Genomic DNA, 25,059 nt, shown 5'->3' with positions numbered 1-25,059 from the left:
TAGTTGGACATCATTTAAAAAAACCTCATTTGGGGGATGCCTGCGTGGCTTATCAGTTGAGTGTCTGCCTTTAGCTCAGGTTGTGATCCCAAAGTCCTGCGATCAAGTCCCACATTGGGCTCCCTGTGGGGAGCCTACTTCTCCCTCTGCCTATGTTTCTGCCTCTCTATCTCTGTGTCTGTCATGAATAAATAAATAAAATCTTTAAAAAAATCTCACTTGGTAATAGCCTAAGTTTTTTGCTAACATTATTTCCATATAATGTGTTTCTTTACTAGAGCATATATTAATAACTGCTTGCTTTTGAATATTTATCTGAACAGGTGCCAAAATAGGTATATTTGTATCCAATCATCTCTGGCAAAAGTGTCCTCAAAAAAAGTAAATGAGAAAGATGTTGATAAGTTTCTGCTCTACCAGAATTTTTCATGCAACATAAGAAACATCCAGCATCATCAGGTAAATAAGGAAACTCTTGTCCATTCTGATGATAACAATAATGATGATACTTTGGACTTGCCTACTACTTTACTTATTAAGGAATTAAAGAATTTTAGGGCAACCATTTTTTTTTTCATAAATTCTTATAATATCGTCATATCCTTCCCATTTCACAAATGGGGAACTCAAGACCTAGACAAGTTAGTAAAACTGAGAATTATTAGCAGAGCTGACAATATACCACTTTAGATACCTTGACTTTCTTTCGTATTAGACTTTGCTTCTCAGTGTGCTTGGCTTTGAGCTCAATTCTGGATCTTTTCCATGTGACATACAAATTAGAGATGATCTGAATTAGAATAAAGTATAAGATCACACTTAATTGTATAAATTATAGTTACTACATCTTAGTCCTTTAATAGCATTTTTCAGTTTACTAGTTCTTTTTCCTAATTGGAGTCATATGTTCTATCTATAATGTGGAAAGTGGCTTTTATGTCATAAAGGGGAAAAAAAGGGCAGCCCTGGTGGCTCAGTGGGTTTGGTGCCATCTCCCCCTTTAGTCTAGGGTGTGATCCTGGAGACCCGGGATCGAGTCCCACATCAGGCTCCCTGCATGGAGCCTGCTTCTCCCTCTGCCGGTGTCTCTGCATCTCTCTCTCTGTGTGTCTCTATGAATAAATAAATAAAATGTTTAAAAAAAATTAAAAAATAAAGGGGAAAAAAAGATTTACAAAGTGAAAATGGAATAGTACTGGCTTTTACATTTACCTATGTAGCTACTTTTACCAGTTTTCTTTATTTCTTTGTATGCTTTTGAGTTACTATCTAGTGTCCTTTCATTTCTGCCTGAAGGACTTCCTGTAACATTTCATATAGGGCTGGTCTACTAGTGACAAACTCTCGGTTTTTGTTATCGGTAAGGTCTTAATTTCTCCTTGTATTTTAAAATTTATCTTTAATTGTGGTAAAGTACATGTAACAAATATTTAAGTGATAATTTTACCATCCTAACTACTTTTAAATGTACATTTCAGTAATGTTAAGTATATCTGCATTGTTGTGCAATCTCCAAAACTTTTTCTGGGTATAGAATTCTTGGTTGACAGTTTTTTCTTTCAGCACTTTGAATTTATCACCCCATTGTCTTCTGGCATCCATGGTTTGATGAAGAAACAGCTGTTAATCTTACTGAGTTCTTAACAGATGATGAATTACTTCTCTGCTAGGATCCTCTGGGTTTGGGTTTTGACAGTTGGATTATAATGTGTCACCTTGAGTTTATCCTTCTTGGGGTTCATTCTGATTCTTGGATATGTTGATTGTTTTTTATTAAAACTGAGAAATTTAGAGTCATTATTTCTTCAAATATTCTTTCTACCTTTCTCTCTTCTTCTGGGTCTCCTGTTATACATATGTTGGTATACTTGATAATGTCCCCCAGATCTATTTGGCTCTGTTTATTTCTTTTTCTGTTTCTGTTTCTTTGTCTGTTTTTTTTCCTTCTCAAACTGTAAAATCTCAGTTGACCTACCTTCAAGTTTGCTGATTCTTCTGCTTGTTCAAATTAACTATTGAACTTGACTTTCAGTAAATTTTTCATTTTAGTCATTGTAGTTCTCAGCTCAGGATTTCTTTTCTTTTTTTTTTTTTTTTCAGCTCAAGGTTTCTATTTGGTTTATTTTTTTAATTCTCAACTTTTTATTGATACTGTGTTGAGACCACATTCTCCTGATTTCCTTTATGTCTCTGTTATTTCCTTTATTTTTTTTAAAGATGATATTTATTTATTTATTTATTCATGAGAGACAGAGAGAGAGAGAGAGAGAGACAGGCAGAGACGCAGGCAGAGGGAGAAGCAGGCTCCACACAGAGAGCCCGACGTGGGACTCGATCCCGGGTCTCCAGGATCAGCCCTGGGCCGAAGGCAGGCGTCAAACCGCTGAGCCACCCAGGGATCCTCTGTTATTTCCTTTAAAGTGGTCTGGAGGGGATCCCTGAGTGGCTGAGCGGTTTGGCGCCTGCCTTCGGCCCAGGGTGTGATCCTGGAGTCCTGGGATCGAGTTCTGCATTGGGCTCCCGGCATGGAGCCTGCTTCTCTCTCTGCCTGTCTCTCTCTCTCTCTCTCTCTCTCTCTCCATATATATATATATATATATATATATATATATATATATATATATATATGTCTATCATGGGTAAATAAATAAAATCTTTTAAAAAAATAAAAAATAATGTGGTCTGGTAAGACCAATGTCTGAGTTTCTTCAGGGATAGTTTCTGTTAGTTTCTTTTTTCCTGTAGATGGGGCATACTTTCTTATTTCTTTGCATGTCTTGTAATTTTTTTATATTAAAAACTTGACATTTTGAATGTTATAAATTGGCAACACTGAAAAACAGATCCCCTCAGTATTTATTGTTGATGCTGTTGGGGATTTTGTTGTTTGTTTAGTGCCTTCTAAACTATTTTTGAAATGATTCTTTGTCATGTGTGACCACTGAGATCTCTAACATTAGGTTGGTGGACAGCTAGTTATTTGACAGAGATTTTCTTAATGTCTAGAGCCAAAAAGAAAAACACATTCTCTGAGTTCTTGCAGATTGACTGTGTGTTGGAGGTACTTCTTCAACATTAGCATAGCAAGATTGTTTACATCTCCCCCTTAGCCTTGGCTTCCTGTTTGCATGGAGCCCATGCAAATGGGTTAGTCAAAGGTGAAAGCTTAAGGTCTTTTCAGAACATATGTCTAGTCCCAGGCATGCACACAGACTCTGAGATTCTCTAATCTGTGCAGGAACTTTAAAAAGACCCTTTCCCTCAAGTGTCTAATATTTAAGCCTTTTTTTCATCTAGGGCTTTTTTTTTTTTTTTTTGTCTGTGTATTGGTTGCTCTGCCTGTAATCCCTCATCACCTACTGTTATCCCTTACCCCACAACAATGTGACTAATGCATTTGCCTTTAAGTACTTTTTAAACACATGCCACACAGGAAATGGCTTCTGTTCTGGGGCAAAACAAAGGCAAACTCTGGAGTCTATCCTTCAGGGATTCATCAGATCAAAACACACAATCACAAATTTTTTAGAATAAGGCCCATGTTGTTCCCTCTGTTACTAGCAGCCTGTGCTAGGAATGTAGGCTGTGTTATCTTCTTGGCCACTGGTCATCTGCAGAGCAGAGGATGCCAAATGGGTAAGTTAAAAGTGCTCTTTTACAAAATTCTGTGGCTTCTTTTTTCTTTAGATGTTCCTCTGATTGTTGTAAGCTTTTTATTAGGGTCCAGGGATCTGAAAAAGTTGATTCTGACAGTTTTTACCGGTTTGTTACTGTTGTAGAGGGATGAACTTTTGGAGTTTTCTTCTCTGTTGTTTTGGTTCTGTCACACCTAAGAGCATCTTTAAAGTGTGCTATTATTCCCCTTGCTCTAGTCTGAAACCAGAATGTGGCTTTTACATTATATACACTGTCCTTCTTTATCTTGTTTTGTTTTTTTTTTAATTTTTTAAATTTATTTGTTGTTTTTTTTTTGTTTTTTGGTTTATTTTATTTTTTTAATTTATTTTTTATTGGTGTTCAATTTACTAACATACAGAATAACCCCCAGTGCCCGTCACCCATTCACTCCCACCCCCCCGCCCTCCTCCCCTTCTACCACCCCTAGTTCGTTTCCCAGAGTTAGCAGTCTTTACGTTCTGTCTCCCTTTTTGATATTTCCCACACATTTCTTCTCCCTTCCCTTATATTCCCTTTCACTATTATTTATATTCCCCAAATGAATGAGAACATATAATGTTTGTCCTTCTCCGACTGACTTACTTCACTCAGCAAATTTATTTGTGATAGTCACACAGAGAGAGAGAGAGAGGCAGAGACACAGGCAGAGGGAGAAGCAGCCTCCATGCACCGGGAGGCTGACGTGGGATTCAATCCCGAGTCTCCAGGATCGCGCCCTGAGCCAAAGGCAGGCGCTAAACCGCTGCACCACCCAGGGATCCCCCTTCTTTATCTTGTTTAATGGTTTTTTTTTTTTTTTAATTTTATTTATTTATGATAGTCACACAGAGAGAGAGAGAGAGGCAGAGACACAGGCAGAGGGAGAAGCAGGCTCCATGCACCGGGAGCCCGACGTGGGATTCGATCCTGGGTCTCCAGGATCGCGCCCTGGGCCAAAGGCAGGCGCCAAACCGCTGCGCCACCCAGGGATCCCCTGTTTAATGGTTTTTAACTTACAGTCCACATTGATATCAGGACTGCAACCTCTAATTTCTTAGTAGAAATTGATTTCCCCCCTTGTTTTAATCTTAGCTCTGCAGTTACATGAAATGCTTGGCCTTAGTCCTTTTGCCAGAACTTTCCAGTCTTCTTTTGAGTAAATGAAGTTGATTCTGTAGACTAGTAGAGAGTTGGCCAAACTTTTATGTAGAGGGCCAGAGAATGAATGTCTTAGATTTTCTGAGTCAGGAAGCTTTTGCTGCAGTTACACAATTGCCATTGCAGCACAACAGCAGTAATAGATATTACATAAACAAAGGAGCATGGTTGTGTTTTAATAAAATTCTATATATGCAAACAGATGTTCTACTGGATTTAGCCCATGTACCATACTTAACTGACCCTTGATCTTCTATATTTCTCAAGGAGGGTGTGTGTGTACAGTATTCTCTGAGTTCTAATACATTCTCACTTGTTTCCATTGAGATTGCTACTTGGACAGCTTAGATTAGTAGAATTTTTTTTTCTTCCTTAACTTTCTTAAATATGTTGCTCTGCTGTTGCCTTACTTTGTATGTGGCTTTGGAAAAATCAGAATGCAGTCTAGTTCTGTTCCCTAGGAATACCAAAGATGTGGGTCCCATGCTGTTTTAATCTCTTTATTAAGGTTTTATAGGAAGATGAGGGGGAGAATTGGAATCAAAAGATTACCAGTGTTCTCCAAGTGTGGAAGTCTTCAGTATGACATTTTTAAAATTAATTTTTCCTTCCATCTGCATTTTACTATTAAAAGAGAGAATAATGAAAAAGATTAGAGTGGTATTTTCCATCATTTACAACTGTTAATTTTTTGACTTACGGTAATATGCAGACATGAGAAGGTGTTTGTTTGGTGTAGGTAACATGAAGAGTCATCAAGTATCCCACAGATTCTTCTTGGACCCTTATTATATTGGTTCCTACTTAGGGTGTGGAGGTGATATGGCTTTGCCCTTGTTAGTTATAAGAGTTATTTATCTGGTCTAGATGTAATTCCTTTATGTGAGAAATGATTTGCAAAACTTTTCTTCCATGCTATGTTTTCTTTTCACTTTCTTAATGGTATCCTATGATGTGTAATTTTATTGAAGTCCAATCTATTTATTTTTTCTTTTGTTGATTGTGCATGTAGTGTTATGTCTGAGACCTTACCTAACTCATGGTCATGAAGATTTTCTCTTATATTTTCTTCTAAGGATTTTATAGCTTTACTTCTTATGTTAAGGTCTGTGACCAACTTTGAATAATTTTTGTGTACGATGATATAAGGAGTCTAGCTTCATTCTTTTGAATATAGCTATCCAGTCATCCCAGTATCTCTTGTTGAAAAGACCTTATTTTTCCTAATGAATTGTCTTGCCATCCTTATTGAGAATCAGTTGATTGTAGGTGTATGGTTATTTCTGAACTCTTAATTTTATTCTGTCCTTATGCCAGTACCACACAATTGTGATTACAGTAGCTTTATAAGTTTTGAAATCAGAAGGTGGGAGTCCATCAATTTTTTTTTTTTCCTTCAACTTTTTTTTTTTTTCTTCTTTTTCATGATTGACTCTGGGTTCCTATATGAATCTTAGAATTAGTTTGTCAATTTCTGCAAAGAAACTAGCTGGGATTTGATAGGAGGGCATTGAATCTGTAAATCAGATGAGGGAGAATTGCCATTTTAGCAATATTAAGCCTTCTGGAACGTGGGATATTTTTCCACTTTTTCCAGTTTCTTTTAACAATGTTTTGTAGTTTTCAGAGTATGCATTTTTTGCTTCCTTTGTTAAATTTATTCCTTTTGGTGCTATGGTAAAGAATGTTTTAAAACATTTATTTTCAGATTACTTATTGCTAATGTGTAGAAATTGATTATCCTGAAATCCTGCTGAACTCTGTATTAGTTCTAATAAGTTTATTACAAATTCCTTATAGAGTTCTTCATATACAAGATCACGCTATATGCAAATAGAGATAGTTTTCTTTCTTTTCAATCTAATGTCTTCTGTTTCATCTAATGTCTTCTGTTTCTTTCTCTTATCTAATTGGCTGAAATCTCCAATGCAAAGTTGAATAGAAGTGACAAGAGGAGACCCTTGTAATTTTAAGTAGAAAGTATCCAGTCTTTCACCCTTAAATATAATAGTATCTGTGGGGTTTTTATATGTGACCTTTATCACATTGAAGAAGTTGTCTTCTGTTCCTAGTGTTTTGAGTGTTTTTGTCATGGACAAAGCTGGAATTTTATCAAATATCCTTTCTGCATCTATTGTGTAAGAAGATTGTGTGATTTTTGTTTTTTATTTTATTGGTACGATGTATCATGTTAATTCATTTTTGGATGTTAAACCGACCTTGCATTCCTGGAATAAATCCCTCTTAATCCTGGTATGTAATCCTTTTTATATATTTATGGATTTGGTTTACTTTTTTATTGAGGATTTTTATATCTATATTCTTAAGAGATAATGATCTTTTTTTTTTTTCTTGCAATGTTTTTATCTGGTTTTGGTCTCTGAGCAAATAGAGTTTTGGAAGCTTTTTCTTCTGTGTTATATTTTGGAAAAGTTTGTGAAGAATTGGTGTTAATTCTTCTTTAAATGGTTGGTAGAATTACACAGTAAAGCCATCTGGACATTTTCTTGTGGGAAAATTTTAAATTACCAATTCAGTCTTCTTTACTTATTATAGATCTTTTCATATTTTCTGTTTCTATTTTATTGTTTTGGCAGTCTGTCTTTTTAAGGATTTTTCCATTTTATTTAAGGAATGTAATTTGACATAATAGTTTTCATAGTATTCTCTTATGGTCCTTTTTATTTCTATAACTTCCATAGTAATGGCCCCTCTTATTTTTTATTTTGGTAATTGGAATGCTTCCTCCTTTTTTCTTGGTTTAGTGAAAGACTTCTCAATTTTGTGATATTTTCAAAGAAACAGTTTTTGGTTTTGCTTGCATTATTTTCTTTTCTTTTTTTTTTCTATTCTCAATTTACCCTCTATTATTTCTGTTATTCTACCTGCTTTAGGTTTGTTTGCTTTTCTTTAAAGGAGTGTTTTTAAGGTATTTTAAGACATTTGCTTGATCTGATTTTAAATATTTCCTTCACTTCTTATCTTTGTTATTTGGGATAAGTTAGTCTTAATAAAATGATTATATAAAGTGAAAATAATGCATAATGCACCAGTAGCTTTGAAAATTAAATGAGATAAGTATCTAAAGGGCTGAGATAGACCTCACCATTAGCAAATGCCCAATAAATGGTAACAGTTAGTAGTTATTATTCCACTTGGGAATTTGCACATTTGTATATCTTAACAATATATTTTCAGAAATATAAAAAGAAAATTTCTTAGCTCCAGATGATCAAAAATCTTCGGTTAATCAACTCTGACATGAGGTTTTTAGATCACCAAAGTCTCTTTCTGTGAATGGCATAGGCTTCATACCTATATTTTATTACAATTTTTTAAAGTATAAAAAATGATTATTTTTAAATGCATTTTTGTAAATAAATTAATAAGTTGATATAGCTTTATATAGCAATAAATTGAGAGCTATATATAACCTCTCTATTTCACAAATGTTGACTGGTTAAATTGACCATTTACCTATTTAGTGTACCCTCAGTCTTTGCCATATATGTTCGCATTCAGATTCTGGCAATTAACCGTGGAGAAAATTTGAAGATACTGACTGTCAAAGTCAACATTTCTGATGGAGTGAAGAATGAATTCTGCAGGTGGTGCATCCAAAACAGGTCTGTTTATAGATTTTTACAGAATTTCCTTTCTTCCATTTCTAAAATACCATACTGATATGGGAAAATGTCCATTCTGTTAAACAAAAAGCAAACATTGACAAACAATGTAAATGTGTCCTTTTTACATTAAAAATAAAGTATAAATGTTGTGTATGTTTAAATAGAATATATTAAATATTAAAATAAATTATTAATAGTGGTTATCTCTGTGGAGAGGGATTTTAATACTTTTTTGTATCATTCAAATCTTATACAGAATGTTTTATAAAAAATTAAAATAATAAAAACAATGTATAATGGCATATCTAAATGTTTTGACCATTAAGGATGAATGAAATAAGAATATAACTAATCAGATATTACAATGTAAGTCTCTAAACATAGCATATGCAATTTACTTAAAATATTTTGCATATTAAGGATGATTGAAACAAACATTAAGGGATCCCTGGGTGGCGCAGCAGTTTAGCGCCTGCCTTTGGCCCAGGGCGCGATCCTGGAGACCCAGGATCAAATCCCACGTCAGCCTCCCGGTGCATGGAGCCTGCTTCTCCCTCTGCCTGTGTCTCTGCCTCTCTCTCTCTCTCACTGTGTGCCTATCATAAATAAATAAAAAAAAAAATTAAAAAAAAAATTAAGTTTATTGGATATTTCAGAGAATTGTCTAAACTTATGTAACCTTTTATTATCTTTTTTTCCTTTGTTAAGGGAACTTTTAAAATAGCACCACATATTTGTATAGAATTTCTAACTTTCATTTTTAACTTTTCAGTTATGTAAAACATTTCAGTTGGTAGGGCAGATTTGTAGCTGCCATTTGACCAATGAGAAAACTGATGCAAAGGTAAAGAAGCTGGGATCCCTGGGTGGCGCAGCAGTTTAGTGCCTGCCTTTGGCCCAGGGCGCGATCCTGGAGACCCGGGATTGAATCCCACGTCAGGCTCCCGGTGCATGGAGCCTGCTTCTCCCTCTGCCTATGTCTCTGCCTCTCTCTCTCTCTGTGTGACTATCATAAATAAATAAAAAAAAAATTAAAAAAAAAATCTATTAAAGGTAAAGAAGCTTGCCTAGCAGTTAGGACATGCAGATTTGTGGTATGCTCCTCCTAAGCTAGTTCTCTGTAACCTTAAGTTAGGGAGATTCCTGGGAAAGCTATTTGAAGAGTTGGATGGATTTTTCTTTGAGAGGAATAAGTGCTCTATATTTTGGAAGTTAGCTTTCTCATCCAATATAGTTCTTTCATCAATTCATTGGAAATTCGTTTGCCAAAAACCAATTCCATGAAGGATCAGCTTGCTTAATGAGCACATAAAGCTAACCAAGGACCCATCGAGTGAAGCTATTTCAATGTTAATCAGTAGGTAAATTGTATAAGTCAGTTATATTATATCCATTCAGTAGAATTCTGTGCAGCCATCTTGAAGAAGTTGAGATAGAGCTAACTTTGAGATATAAACGTATTCCATTAGGTTAAAAAAACAGTTTATATTTAGTATTTATAGTATAGTCTCTTTAATGGCAAAAAGTTGGTCTATGTATGTGTAAACATTTTTTGAAAAAATGCAGATGATCTATTTCATACCTCTGATGTGAGATTTTAATTTTCTGTTGTGTATTCTTCTCTAGAGTTCTTTTTCCTTTTTAATGAATGCCTATTTCTTTTGTAAACAAATTTCATTAAAAATAGAAAGGAAACAAATGCCTAAAAGAAACCATAGAATTAAATGATTGTATTAAGAAATTAGATAATTTTAATTTAAAATATGAAATTCTAAGAGATATTCATAGAAAGAACAAAATCCTAGAAACAGTAATATCTGAGTTTGAATTCCAGTTATATTACTTCTTTCCCTTATGACTGAGCACATAATTTCTTTCTCAGATTCATTATTGTCAAAATGATGAGTAATACCTTTTTCGCAGATTTAAGAGAATTAAATGATATTCCATGTAATTGTGTAGCCTTCAGTGGTATCCGTTAATACAAAGTAGTGGGATTATTATGCAGAACTCCTTTTTAGAAATGTCTTTTATAAAAAGATCACAGTAAACTGGAGACAACTTCTATCTTATTTTCTTATGAATGTTTATAATGCTCAGAGTCTGTCCTCAATAATTAAGGAAGTATTAGTTATGCTTTTAAACTGTTATCTTCATACTAAGTAAATGTAAAGGAATGGTTTCATTACAGAGATTTAAATGGTTTTTGTTGGCTCCTCCATATTTTATTTTATTCAGTTCTCCAATTGAATAAATGGTAATATTATTTGACCTTTACTATAATACTTTATGTTACTATAGTATAGTAATAAAAGTTTCAGTTATGTTCTAGAAGTTTCTCTTTATATAGATAATTGTTTCTTCATTTGTATGGGAACTAAAGAACTGAAACAAGAGCCAACTAAAATACTTTGGGAAACAAAGAACCATTCTCGGAATTGTTTTCATTTTTTAAATACATTTGAATGAAGATACTTCCTCAAATCTTTTCTTCCTTTTCCTCTTCCTTTTTTGTCTTACTCTCTTTGTCCCTACTTCTTCCACCTTCCACCTCTCTCATATGTTCACCCATTCAGGTTATTTGCTAGATGCTGGGTATCTTCCTATAAACCAGACAAGTATGCTGTTTTTCCTTGATGACAATGTAGTTTAGTGGAGAAGACCTTGAGTAAATGGTTAAGAGTATGCTGAGGTTATAAAGGAGTGCAGGGCAGCCTGGATGGCTCAGTGGTTTAGCGCTGCCTTCCACCCAGGGCATGATACTGGAGACCCTGGATCGAGTCCCATGTCAGGCTCCCTGCCTGGAGCCTGTTTCTCCCTCTGTCTGTGTCTCTGCCTCTCTCTCTGTCTCTCATGAATAAATAAATAAATAAATCTTTAAAATAAATAACTAAATAAATGTTTAAAAAAAAAAGAAAGAGTGCAGTGTTTCATACAAGTTTGTAACAGTGGGGAATCCCTGGGTGACTCAGTGGTTTTGCCCCTGCCTTTGGCCCAGGGCATCATCTTGGAGTCCTGGGATTGAGTCACACATCAGGCTTCCCGCATGGAGCCTGCTTCTCCCTCTGCCTGTGTCTCTGCCTCTCTCTCTCTCTCTGTGTGTCTCTCATGAATAAATAAATAAAATCTTAAAAAAAAAAGTTTGTAACAGGGAACCCTAAGGTAGTCTGTGGTGTGTGCATACGTAGGTCAGAGACAGAAGGAAAGGAGCTGATAGTGACAAGAAACAGGATTGACAAGAAACCCAATCATCCGTAGCTTTCTAGACAGAATAAGGATTTTATTCTTTATCTTAAGGGTAATGAAAAACCAATAACGAGTTTAAACAGAGGATTGTCACGATCAGTTTGCATTTTAAGATCACTCTGGCTGCAGTGTAGGGAATTGTTTGGAAGGAACTCACAGTAGATGTGGGGGCAAGAGGTAAGGTTTAAGAAAGACTATTGAGGCCTCCAAAGGGATTGAGTAGGCAATGTTAAGGATTTCTGTGGTTTTCCTACTAGCAATCGGGAAACTTTGGTTTGGTCTTAAAAGGAATGACTTGCAGCAGATAACAGATACATACATTTAAAAAATCACTCCATTAGGGCCTTCCTGCCTCTATGGACTATCTTCCTAGCATATTGTCCATGACCCAGGATTGTGTTCTCTCCTAACTTGCCAACCTCAATTGCATGGTATATAAGACCTTTAGTGATTTGTCCGCTTCCATATTTTCTAACCCCATCTACCTCCTACTGATTTTGACAGTTATGCTTTAGCAGTACTGATCTACTTGAAAGGACTCATCATGTTCTTTCATGCTTCTATGCTATGTGCTATGGTTTCTTACCAGTATGCTTTTTTTTTCTGGGTCTTGTTTGGTAAAGCACAATTCATTTTTTAAAACCCATCTCAAAAAAAAAAAAAAAAACCCTATCTCAGATATTTCTTCTGGGACATCTTTTCTTGACATTGGGCTCTCCAAATTAATAATAATAACAGCAATAATATTAATATTAATAATGTATGTCTAATTTGTCTCCTACTCCTCCCTAACCCTCATGTCCTCAGGTAAAGGTGACATTAGGGAGTAACAGCGACTTGAATGGAAGGATATATGTCCTGAAAGCACTTTGATTCAAATTAAAAAACAAAATTTTATTCTACTCAGATAGTAACCTTCTATGGAAAGGACTCAATTAGTTGTTATTATGAAACCTTTGGTGTATCACATTATAATTGCTTCAATGTTTGCCCACTGAATAGTCAATTTCCTACCTGAGATAAGTAAGAAAGATAGATGACAGTGTCCCTAAGGTATATTCGTGGTTTATTTTATTATGATTTGTAAAATAAATATTTTATTAATGGTTTCTACTCAAGAGTCATTGAAGGGCAAGGGCAGAGATGCTGTAGATGGATGGGAACCTGGAAGGGGTTGGACTGAATTTGTCCTTTTTAGCTTGTGTTTTTCTCTTACTGTTCTTTTTTTTTTTTCTCTTATTGTTCTTTATCCAATGTCCACTACCTACCATTCAGTTCTCTGACATTTATATCCATCAGCATGTATGCATTGCATAGATAGAGCACTGCAACCTGAGGAGTAGAGTGAGTTCTACTAAGGAATGGCAAGAGTCAAGGGTTAAAACATAGTTTCTCCTTTGCTCAATCTACTTTAACTCTCAGGAAGAGATAAAGGGATAGACAAAGAAGGATACATGTTTGTCTTAGCTTTGCTGCCAAAACAAAATACCATAGACTCAGTCGCTTAAACAATAGAAGTTTATTTTCTACCAGTTCCAGAGGCTGGAAAGTCCAAGATCAAGGAACCAGCTGATTTGTTCCTGGTGAGAACCGTCCTCTTGGCTTGTAGACTGCTGCCATCTCACTATGTCCTTACCTGGCTGGGGGAGGGAGGGACAGAGAGAGGGCAAGCTCTCTGATAATCTTTTCTGCAAAGGGCACCAATCCCATCATGATGGCCCTTCCCTCATGACCACATCTAAACCTAATTGCCTCCCAAAGGCTGTATCTCCAAATACCATCTCACTAGGGGTTAGGGCTTTAACATATTAATTTTAGGGGACATAATTTAGTTCATAGCAGTCATTAGTCATTTTCTGGTGACTTTCTTATATCTTAAGATTTTTGCCATTATTAATAATGTTCTGGAGATTCTTCCTAGAATAAGGAAGGTTTTTTCTCCCTTAAGTTGTATAGGTGACCATGGTTACCAGGTTTTTAAAAATAAGAACTCCAGATGTCATAGTAATAATTTCCAGACATCACAGTCTTTTCTTACAGATTAGGTTACTTTGCCTTCAATAAAGTTTTTCCCCCTTTTCTGCTCCACTTCCTCTCCCCTCTTCCAGGAGCCCTTTCATGGTCTTATTATTACTACATCGGTTTTAGTGTAGCCTTTTCTTTTTTGCAGGTGGAGACCACGTGGCTTTGCAAGGCCAGAGTTAATGAAGATCTTACACAATTCACTCGATGATTCTTTTAAACGCCTTATTTATCCTCTTCTCTGTAGAGAGTTCAGGTACGTATCCTGTCATATGTAATTTTATGAACTGATTATTATTATTATGTATGGTGATAGACACATTTAGACATGAAGTAAATATCTGTTGATTCCTTAACCAATCCGAAGAACTGAGCCAGGATCACAAAGCAATTGTAGTTAAGCCTAGATTTCAAACTGTAAAGGCATTCACATGTGCAGATCACAAAACATAGCTCCTAATTACAATGCACTTTTCAAATCTTGACCAGTTAATGTGTACCCTTCCAGTCCTACAATACCAGTTTTGCAGTTTGACAGCCAAGACAAGCAAGTGGTTTTATTGATGAGAGATTTAGCTTGGGATAATAAACTAAGAAGTTGATGGAGATTTTGGTTGGAAGCAGTTTTTAGAGGTAAGAGAACCAAAACCAGCATAAGGAAATCAGTGGAGCATATGATGAATTTATTACTATGAAGAGAGAAAGCTAATATATATGTTTCTAATTCCAAATGAGAGTTATTTAGGTAAATAATTATCAGCAGTGATGAGCAAATATTAGAGGAGATGATTAAAGTGGCCACGTAAGTGACTAGTAGAAGGACTAAGGGTTACAAAGAAGGACTACAAAAGAGCTGAGTTACAGATTGCAGGTTTTTGTAGAGGAGCAGATGGAAAGAAGGTTGCGGAGGCAAAAACCTCTTCCCTGCTTTTCTAGCCTTTGTCTTTGTAGTCAATCTTCAGACCATCCATTTCCTCATAGATTCCTTCCTATGCACTCTAGACTTTCTTCATTCTCTCTTACTTATGGATTTCAGCAAGGGTTACTTGAAAACTGTAGATCTCTATCCATCTCTTCAATCTCACTAAAGTTGATAGCAGCCTTTATAATGTTTGCCTGGACTTGGCCATTGACTTTGGAAATGTTGACAACAGGGACTGAGAAGGTTAGTATTTAAAAAGACACATAGCTTTTTTGACCAGCTTTTTTATCAAAGTCATTCATTCTCTTGATTCATCCTTCATACCTCAGTTGTCCCTTAACAATTTTGTTTCTATTAGAATCCTATCTCATTTCAAGTCTGTGTGAGGTAACAGCTCTTGCTTTTGAGTGCTAAGGAATAGCATTTAAAAATAAGGGGTTTTGTTCATAAGGAAAAAGAGAAAGTTACCTTATTCAAAATTTCATTTCCTTTTGTATATTTTTTCTTTAACTTGTTTATTCTTTCATGTTGCATATAATGACCAGTAGTGCTTTCGACAGTTCTTCATACATTTGGCCTTGAGTAGCTTCACTACCTATGGAATGATTTCATTGAGAGTTAATGTAAACAGTTTGGTGTGGGATTGTTTAAGCCATAATCCTTCTCTGACTTCTGTTGCAGTGGGCAAGCAAGAGCACTTTTCTTCTCTTTTTCTAAAATACCTGTGGTTAAAAAAATATATGTCTTATTTTAGTCTATAAGTCAGTTTTCAGACATTGTCTGCAGATGTGTCTCTTATAAAAATACTCATAATTACTTGAACAGCAATTGAGGGAGAAAACTCCCAATTGATTTTTCTTTAAAGAAGATTACTTCAATTCTCTAATTAAAAAGAAATTTGTCCTAATATAGAAAAATTGGAAGAATCAGTAAAACACAAAGGAAAAAACCCGACAAAATTTCACTTCCTAGAGATAATTATTGTTAACCAGACTTTTCCCCGTTCATGTGTGAGTATTTAAAACAACCATACAGACTATATTATTTTGTAAACATTTGATTCAGTTGACCATATATGATGCAGTCTACTTTGGATTTCTTATTTTCAAAACTATCGAGATGATGCATCCATGTATCATTTTTCACACCTACCTTTTTCATCAATTCTGCATTGTCAGCTACCAAGTGCTGCCTATTTTCCCATCCTTTATTATACCTTGAATTTTGCCTCTTCTTGGTCTCTGTGGTTACTGTTTTAGCTCAAGATATCATAATTTCTTGTCTGGATTACTATTCTAGGATCATAGATAGTATCTGTCTGTTTGCCATACTATACTTTTCACAATGCCATCCTTAAACTTCCATCTGATTATTTCATTCTCTTCTGCTTAAAATTCTCCAGTGGCTCCTCTTTGTCTCTAGGATTAAATCCAAGCTTTTTAGAAGATCATGCATTGCCTTTTGGGGTCTGATTTCATCTTGGCTCTACAACCTTATAGACATAAGGTTTTTTTTTTTTTTTTTTTTTTACTTTAGCAGATGAAATTACTTGCTTTCTCTCTCTCTCTCTTTTTAAGGTTTTATTTATTTATTTGAGAGAGATATAGTGAGAGAGCATGAGTGGTAGGGAGGGCAGAGGCAGAGGGAGCCCAATGTGGGGCTTGATCCCAGGATCATGACCCAAACTGAGGGCGGACACTTAACAAACTAGGTCACCCAGGCACCCCCATTTGTTTTTTCTGTAATGAATTGTGAGTCTTTATGTATGGTGCTTCCGTTGCCTGCAACATTTTTCTATGCCTTCATTCTATTCTCCCTGCCTTTGTTTGCTTAACTCTATTACTTATTCTTCTTGATTCACCCAAGGAGACATCTCTTTTAGGAAGTTTTGCAGTTTAGCTCTCCCTCCCATATGTTCTCATTAGCATAACACATATCATTGTTTATACTGATCTGATTATTTTTGTTTCTTCCACTCTATAGTCATTTTCAAAGCAGGGATCCTGTCTTTTCAGCTTTGTATCTCACACCAATCATGGTACTTTATATAAGACTGACAACAGATGTTCACTTTATAAAGTTAAAAGTGAAGATTTAGAAATATCTATTGTGTTATTTTTCATGTTGCTTGACTGAATGCAGGGAGGGTGACAACAGTGAAAAAAAGATGAGAGAAAAGCCTTAAGAAACTGACTCAGGACAGAAAAACAGACATTAATTAGCTGTGTGTGCCTTTAGATATGTAGATAATTTGGCCTCAGCACTGATATGAAGTGTGCTTTGAATGGTTTTTGTACTGTCAGTTTTCTTGTGGCCATGCATGAATGTCTGTACCTGTTCTAATGGGTCTTCTTATAAAATATTTAAGAATTTCAGGAGAATAGTATGCTAAGAGCTTTTGTTAAGAAGACAAATGGTTTTAAAGAGCACCTTACTTACTGGCTCAGTCAGAATTTTGTGTGACTCTTGATCTCCAAGTCATGAGTTCTAGCCCCACGTTGGGTGTAGGGATTACTTAAATAAATAAATATTTTTTAAAAGAGAAAGAAAGAATGTGAATGGTGTTAAAACTTAGTTTCCTAATACCTTTAAGTCCATTATAGACATATGTTTTTATCCTAGAAAAAGTTTTAAAATCAGATGTTTAATAACTTCTCTGGAGAAAACCTGGGAAATTATGTACATGGCATGGCTCTTGGCCTGGTTACTAATATTCTTGGTCATGTCACATCTCTGAGAATGACAAGGTGGGGCTCAACGTGGGGAATTGAATAGAGTGAGAGAATGACATTGAGATTTGTTATGGGTAAAAGGGTAAAACTAAGTATTGATGGGAAGAGACTACTTAGGATTCAATAATTTATCACTAATTTTGTTTTTATATTTTTAATCAAATCATTAACTTGACTTCCTTTGTGATGTCTAGGCCTTTATATACTCTGTTTCTGTCACATACATAAATATTTATACATATAGATTTTGTATATAAAGAACAGATAGGGAAGGAATGTAAGTATGACAGACTCCTCAGATTTACATCAGAATAGTTTGTGGTTTCATGTATTACTGCAGTTAACAAAAATAGATTCAATATAATTTTATATGTAATATTTTCTTCATTTTGTTACAATAAATACTCCTGTATGGGATGTCACTTTTTAGGAAGAAACTTTGGGTGAATGAAAAACTAAATACTTTTTTCCTTTTATTTATTTATTTATTTATTTATTTTTTATTTCTAAAGAGCCAAACTAACATCAGATGCAGAGAAGGAATCAGTGCTAATGTTTGGACGGAACCTCCGTCAGCTCCTTTTAACAAGCCCTGTTCCAGGGCGCACCTTGATGGGAGTGGATCCTGGCTACAAACATGGTTGCAAATTGGCTATAATTTCTCCTACCAGTAAGCACAACTTTCAGCTCTTCAATTAAAAGTTGTTTGATTGGGGATGCCTGGGTGGTCTCAGTGGTTGAGCATCTGCCTTTGGCTTAGGGCATGATCCAGGGTCTTTAGATCGAGTTCCACATTGGGCTCCCTGCATGGAGCCTGCTTCTCCCTCTGCCTATGTCTCTGCTTTTCTCTCTGTGTCTTTCATGAGTAAATAAATAAAATCTTTAATAAATAAATAAATAAAAATAATAAAAGTTGTTTGGTTGGTCATAAGTTTCACATCATACATATTGTGAGGATTTGGAAATAATGTTAATTATTTCAAGGCTTAGAAAATAGTTTTCTCACATATAGCGATGGGAGAGCCAGAAAGTCAAACTTCTTATTTGTCTTTTTGTTGATAAAAAATCTCCACATATTACTATTATTTATGCCCTTCCCTATGTCACAGAAGAAATGTTGAAACTAGGCTCAGGTTTTAGTAACTATCCCCCATCAACTTGTATTTATTGTAGTGTATTTGTGTATGATGCATTTTAACTCTTTGTTTTTAAAATACCAGACATTTTTATTGTTTTGCCCAGCATTTTTTTCCCCATATTTATTACCTACCCTTTTCTTTGCTCTTCATTTCTTACTGCATTTCTGTATTTACATTTGAGATTATTTTCTCTCTGCCTAACTCTCTAAACTATTACATTTAATGTGGGGTCAGCTGGTGACAAATTGTGTCCTTTTTTGTCTAAAATGATTCTGATTTATCCTCATTTCTGAAGGATATTTTTGATGGGTATAGAATTCATGATTGGTGTTATTTTCAGTACTTTAAAGGTGTCATTTCATTTCCCCCCCCCCCCCTTTGGCTAGTACACTTTTTGTTGAGAGTGAGAACTCAACCAAAAGTCTTATTATTGCACCTTTGAAAGTAATGATATCTTTTTTCCTCAGGTTGCTAAGATTTTCTCTCGTTTTTCAGAGGTTTTCTTATGATGTACTTAGTTCTGTGTGTGTGTGTGTGTGTGTGTGCGCGCGCGCACGTGCGCGATTGTGGGGGATTTTAGTACATGAATTCTGCTTGGGTTTGTAGAGCTTCTTGAATTTCTTTCTGGAATTCCAATTAAATATATGTTGGACCTTTCAACTCCCTCTTCTGTTTTTTATTCTTTTGTTTTGTTTTCTGTTGTTTGTCTTTATGTTAATTAAGCCTCTATTCTGTTATCTCTGATCTGCAATTAAAACTATCCATTGAATTATTTATTTAAATTATTGTGTTTTCAAGTTTTCGAATTTCCATTTGGTATTTATAAGAAATAGATTTCAGTTCTATAGTGAACTTCTTCACTTTAATTTTTTTTTTTGGCGTTTTATGTTTTCTTATTTTTACCTTATAGTTCTCTTATTTTTTTTAAAGATTTTTCATTTATTTATTCATGAGAGACACAGAGAGACACACAGAGAGAGGCAGAGACACAGGCAGAAGGAGAAGCAGGCCCCATGCAGGGAGACTGACGCGGGACTCGATCCTGGAACCCCAGGACCACACCCTGGGCCGAAGGCAGCGCTAAAATGCCGAGCCACCTGGGCTGCCCATAGTTCTCTTATTTATTATATTTATATTGTTATGTACTATGATTCTATGATACTATGTATTACATATATATCACATATAATATGTAATACTTCTATACTTATTCTTGTGTTTCTTTTGATTTAGATTTTTCTTTTGAAAATAACTTTTTCATGTCTAATTCAGTTTTGAACTTGTTATTTCTAGGGTTTTCTAATTCTGATTTACATTATTCTCATTTTCTATTATATTTTTGTAGCTTTAGGTTATAATTTTTCTGTTTTGTGGACACATCTTTCTGTAAGGTCATGCTAGTCTTTTTTAAAATTTCCTTTTTAAAAAATATCCATTCTATATGGAATTAGACTGTAATCTTTTTCTGTGCTTAGGTTTACATAAAATTTGTTTTTCCCAGCTGTTGGTATAGAAGACCAGGTCAGGAAAGGTTTTCTAGCTACATACCTCTGGAGCTATCACTTCTTTTTTCCCCAAATTACTGACATGGGAAGGCACCTTAATATCTACATGAATATAGAGTCTTCTATCTTCTGGAATCTGCTTTCCTGATGCTTTCTCCCTTTTACCTGGATTTTCTTTTTCCTTTGCCCATGTTATCTCTATCTTTCTCAATAAGGATATGATTCCTAACAGGTTCTCCTCAGTTGGGATTTTTGTCTTAAAAGGAATATTCTGCATGTTAGTTTCAAGAGTTCATAGAGATCAGAGTTTTCCAGTCCTTCTTGCACTCAGTGGGCAGTCTCTCTACTGACCTATAAATTAAGAGTATGTGGAGGTCTTTCCCATATCACAGGAAAGTACCTTTTGATATTTTTTCATCCATGAGATACTCCTCTCTACTTGCTCCACAGAAATGCCAATGCACGTAGGTCCTGATAGTTGCATTGTCCCCACTTGATCGATCATCTTTTTAGTTTTGTGGAGTTAACTTTGTTACAGATATAACTTTGGTTTTTGGTTTTGCTGTCCTACTTTCTCCATCTTTTTTTATTATTCTATACATTTTTACAGTAAATGGGAAAAATGTTTTATCAGTATCTTTTCCTGCATCTGTTGAAATATCATGTGTATTTGTATTTGGATATGATGTTATTTGTATTGCTTGTAGGATGACTTTTTAAAAATACCGTATGCACTCCCACATATATATGTATGTATCTTTAGTCTGTTTTGGTAACACATTCTCAAAAATTTATCCGTTTCATCATTTAAATTAACATGAAGTTGTTTATAATAGTCTCTATATCTTTTTAATCTGTCCTGAAGCTCTAGTAATATCCTCTTTTCATTTCTATATGATTTATTTGTATATCTTCTTTTTTCAATATATTTATATCTTCTTTCTTTTTCTTGATTGGTATTGCTAAGAGTATTTGTTTTCCTTAAGTGATTTTCAACTTTAAACTTCACCAGTCCTCTCTATTATGTATATATTTTTCTGTTTCATTAATTTCTGCTTTTAACTTCATCATTTTCTTCCTTCTACTTTCTTTGAGATTATTCTGTTGTTCTTTTCATAGCTTCCTAAGTTGGTCACTTAGCTCATGATTCCTGTTCTTGATGTCATTACCCTTAAATATTGAATATATTTTTCACTGAAATAATAATATAAGGTAACATAGAGAGAAGCGCACAAATCATAAATATGCAGCTTAAGAATTACACAAAGTAAAGAAATCCACATATCCAAAAGAAGAAATAGAAGAGTATTACAACATTTTCTGGAATTTGGTACATATCAGTAGATGTTAGCTTGATGTTACATATTATTAAAAACCATTTCTCTTTTAAGTATCATGGTGTATAATCTAGTTAATAATGATTTTGTTAATAATAAATAGCAAAATATTGTTCTCATAACTTTGGAAGTAACAAATTTGCAGACTACTTAGGAGAATCTGATTTCGTGAATGTGAATGATTTATCCTGCATTTTAAAAGATAAAGCAGTTCCCTTTTCTGGTACAAATTACTTAATCAAATCATCTATGTGTTTTGTAATTTCTTACAAAATGGCTTATTCTTTTCATTTTCTCTAAGGTCAGATACTGCATACTGATGTGGTTTACTTGCATTGTGGACAAGGCTTCCGAGAGGCAGAGAAAATAAAGAGACTTTTGCTGAATTTCAAGTATGAAAATAAGTAACTTTTTGAGTACTTCTGTGGCTCAGCCAATCAGAGATACCTTTGAAACTCCTAATTTGGAGGGAGGGATTAAGGGAAGTGCTTTGGTGAGAGAGAAGGAATCATGTAAAACAATGCTGGGGCAAATTGTTGAAGAACTGTACATTTGGAGACTCCGGAGGGATGCTTCTTCCTTCCTCTGCCACCTTCGCTAATGACAGGTGGTAGTGTGAGCAAAAGTGAGCACTGAATTCTTTGATTCGGGGTTTCTTTCTCTTTCTCTCACTCTCTCATTTATTCTCCCTCACTTTCCCTCTCTTTTCCTCTCTCCCTTCCCCCACCTTCTTTTCTTCCTTCCTTCCATTCTTTTTTATGGATCTGAGGAGTAGATGTGTGATAGTAGTTTGAAGCTTCAGACATTATTTGACAACATATCATATAATTCAGTCCTGGTGTCTTTATTATGGCCTAGAATGCTCCAGAATTTCTTATCTATGTGTAAATTTGGTTCCTTCTAGATAGGAAGAAAGCTGAGTGTTCTTGATTGTTTGACAGTGAAATATTTCTCCATTGCCTCCCATACCAAAAGCAGGGGCATTGTCCTATTTTTTTCTACAAAAGTCTGTGTCTCCTTTGTGAAATAGTGGAGATGTTGCTTGGCTATATGAGAGAATAAGATCATCGTATGATAGTATTTGTGCATTCTGGTTATTTTCTCCTGATTGATTTAAACCATGCCTTGAGCTCATTCCATTTCTCATCTTGTTTATCCCTTGAAGCTGCAGCACGGTGGTGATTGGAAATGGAACTGCCTGCCGGGAAACAGAAGCTTACTTTGCTGACCTGATAATGAAAAATTACTTTGCGCCACTGGATGTTGTTTACTGGTAAGGATGTTAGGAATGTTTGTTTTCTTTGAGAGGCAAAAGAACTTCTACAGTTCCTTCTGTCATGAATTCTCTCTTCTCTTTTTGTGATATGCATCTTCTTTGCCTGTATACCACCTCTTACTGCACACAAGCTCTTTGTAGGACAATGTAAAGTGTCTGTCTCCTAGAGAAATTTGAGTTTCAATATCCTGAAAACTCTCATAGAATAGCAGGATAGGGCTTACTTGGTTTCATGGGGTTTTCCAGGCTGTATCTTATGGGAGGACTCTAATTAACTACTATCTAGAACATAGGACTGTGGATAACTTAGCTTTTTTTTCTCGCAAAGTTCTGATGCCTATAAATTGTTGGTTTTTAGAACTGACAGCCAAGGTAAGTGTTATCAATTACAGGTAATTCTGATATTCCTTTCTTGTTTGTATCTTCATCACAAGCTTTCATTTTATATAGGTATCTAGTTAATTTCTGAATAGCTTTGGATCGGCATGACCCATTTTTCTAGTCCTGCCCCTAGATCTATAGTACTTCTGCTTTCATTCACCGTCGTTTCCTTACTTTACCTTTGGACCTTAGGTGGCCCGGCTTACCTTTTCCAAACTACAGTAGAATATTAAGTTCTTTGGGTTTAATTGCATGACAAGAGAATTACCATAGCTGATATCTAGGGAGGAGTGCACAAGCACCATCTTCTGCTGCTGTTTAAGAAATCTTGTAATTAAGTATAGTCAGCTGATGAGTATGTGACTGACAGGATCATCAAACAAAACCCAACACTGGAAGAAGAATCCTAGGATCCATGGAGGTAGGCCAAAAGAGAAGGGCCTTGTATTTAGTGTAGTGTTCCATCTGCCAAGAGTATAATCAAGATGTCAGGAAAACAAATTCGGGGTAACCAAAGGGAATTAGGAGGTCAGGAACAAGCTGTAGGTGCTACAGGGCCATGGTACAGGAAAGGACCAGATTAAAAAGACCACCTCAGCGCCACCCCGTACCCCTTCTTGTTCAGAGTAGTCTGGGGAATACTGTGGATCTTCTCTATTCTGGGAACTGTATACATGCATATAGTCCTTTTTTAAAAAGATTTTTAAAGTTTATTCATTCATGAGAGACACCCAGAGAAAGAGGCAGAGACAGAGGCAGAGGGAGAAGCAGACTCCATGCAGGGAGTCCAATATGGGATTAAGTCCCACCGCAGGATCATGCCCTGAGCTGAAAACAGATGCTCAACAGCTGAGCCAGCCAAGTGTCCTGCATCCAGTCCTTTTGGGAACTGAACACAACGACCTGATATAGTTGGTTCAGTTTATTTCAGGCAACTTTTCTGATTTTTTTTTAACTTGTTCATGTTTAATATAAATATCTTGGGTACGTTTGTAGTGCTTACAAATAGAACTTTTAGATCATTAAAAATATTAAATAGTGAAGGCTTCTTGAATTTCATCTGGTTTTGCTTATGGAGGGTACATCTATTGAACTTTCAACAGTGTCTTGCAGTAGAAGAAGGATGAGCTTTGGAGTCAGACAAATCTAGGTTCATCTTTTACTGTCACCATTTACATGTTAGGAAGTGTTACTCTGCCTCTCTGAGGTTTACCTTACTTCATCATTAAAATGGAGAGTGCTCTTGGTTTTCAGTAACACTTTGACATTTTCTTCATAATTATCTCGTATATTAAATATTAAAACTTCTTTTGCATTTATCTATTTTTGTGTATCTATTAAGAATTACTTTACTACATTATTTTTATCTCTATATAAAGGAATACTGTTTTTATGTTAATTATGTCCCTAGGCATAGTACAGAATTCTTTCATTGTTTATAATTTTTAGTTGATTCTCTTAGATTTCTAGGTATATGGTCATACCATCTGCACAAGATAATGAATTCCTTTTCAAGTTTTATATCTTTTGATTTTCTTTTACTCTTTTACTCTTGTCTAATGGTACCATGCAGTATCTTTGAAAAGCTGTTAAATAATAATAATGATATTAGACCCTTTTTTTCCTTCTTTTATGAGCATGTTTCTAGTACCTCCCTCAAGTCTAATACTGCCTTTTGTATATTTTAAAAAATCATTTAAAGGAAATAGCTTGGGGATCCCTGGGTGGCTCAGGGGTTTAGTGCCTACTTTTGGCCCAGGGCGCGAGCCTGGAGTCCTGGGATCGAGTCCTACATCAGGCTCCCGGCATGGAGCCTGCTTCTCCCTCCTCCCATGTCTCTGTCTCTGTCTCTGTCTCTCTCTGTCTCTCTCTCATAAATAAATAAATAAATAAATAAATAAATAAATAAATAAATAAATCTTTAAAAAAATAAAGGAAATAGCTTTTATTTACAAGTTTTTTTTTTGTTTGTTTTTAAATTTATTTTATGATAGTCACAGAGAGAGAGAGAGAGAGAGGCAGAGACACAGGCAGAGGGAGAAGAAGGCTCCATGC

At 35.2% G+C, this 25,059-nt stretch overlaps 1 protein-coding gene across 1 annotated transcript in view; it reads left to right on the top strand.

Annotated features, from left to right (window-relative positions):
• The window catches only part of SRBD1 (S1 RNA binding domain 1), a 192,406-nt gene that overhangs the window by 39,972 nt on the left and 127,375 nt on the right, over positions 1-25,059 (top strand). The window contains exons 9-14 of the mRNA XM_077915267.1: positions 324-459; positions 8,338-8,441; positions 13,861-13,968; positions 17,879-18,036; positions 21,649-21,739; positions 22,513-22,620. Of these exons, the coding sequence (XP_077771393.1) occupies positions 324-459; positions 8,338-8,441; positions 13,861-13,968; positions 17,879-18,036; positions 21,649-21,739; positions 22,513-22,620 (705 nt within the window). The remainder of the gene's footprint in view (positions 1-323; positions 460-8,337; positions 8,442-13,860; positions 13,969-17,878; positions 18,037-21,648; positions 21,740-22,512; positions 22,621-25,059) is intronic.

This window comes from Canis aureus, chromosome 11 (genome assembly GCF_053574225.1).
Source record: "Canis aureus isolate CA01 chromosome 11, VMU_Caureus_v.1.0, whole genome shotgun sequence".
NCBI classification, from domain to species: Eukaryota; Metazoa; Chordata; class Mammalia; order Carnivora; family Canidae; genus Canis; species Canis aureus.
The sequence above is the reverse complement of the archived record's forward strand: the minus strand, read 5'-3'. Positions and strand labels throughout refer to the sequence as shown.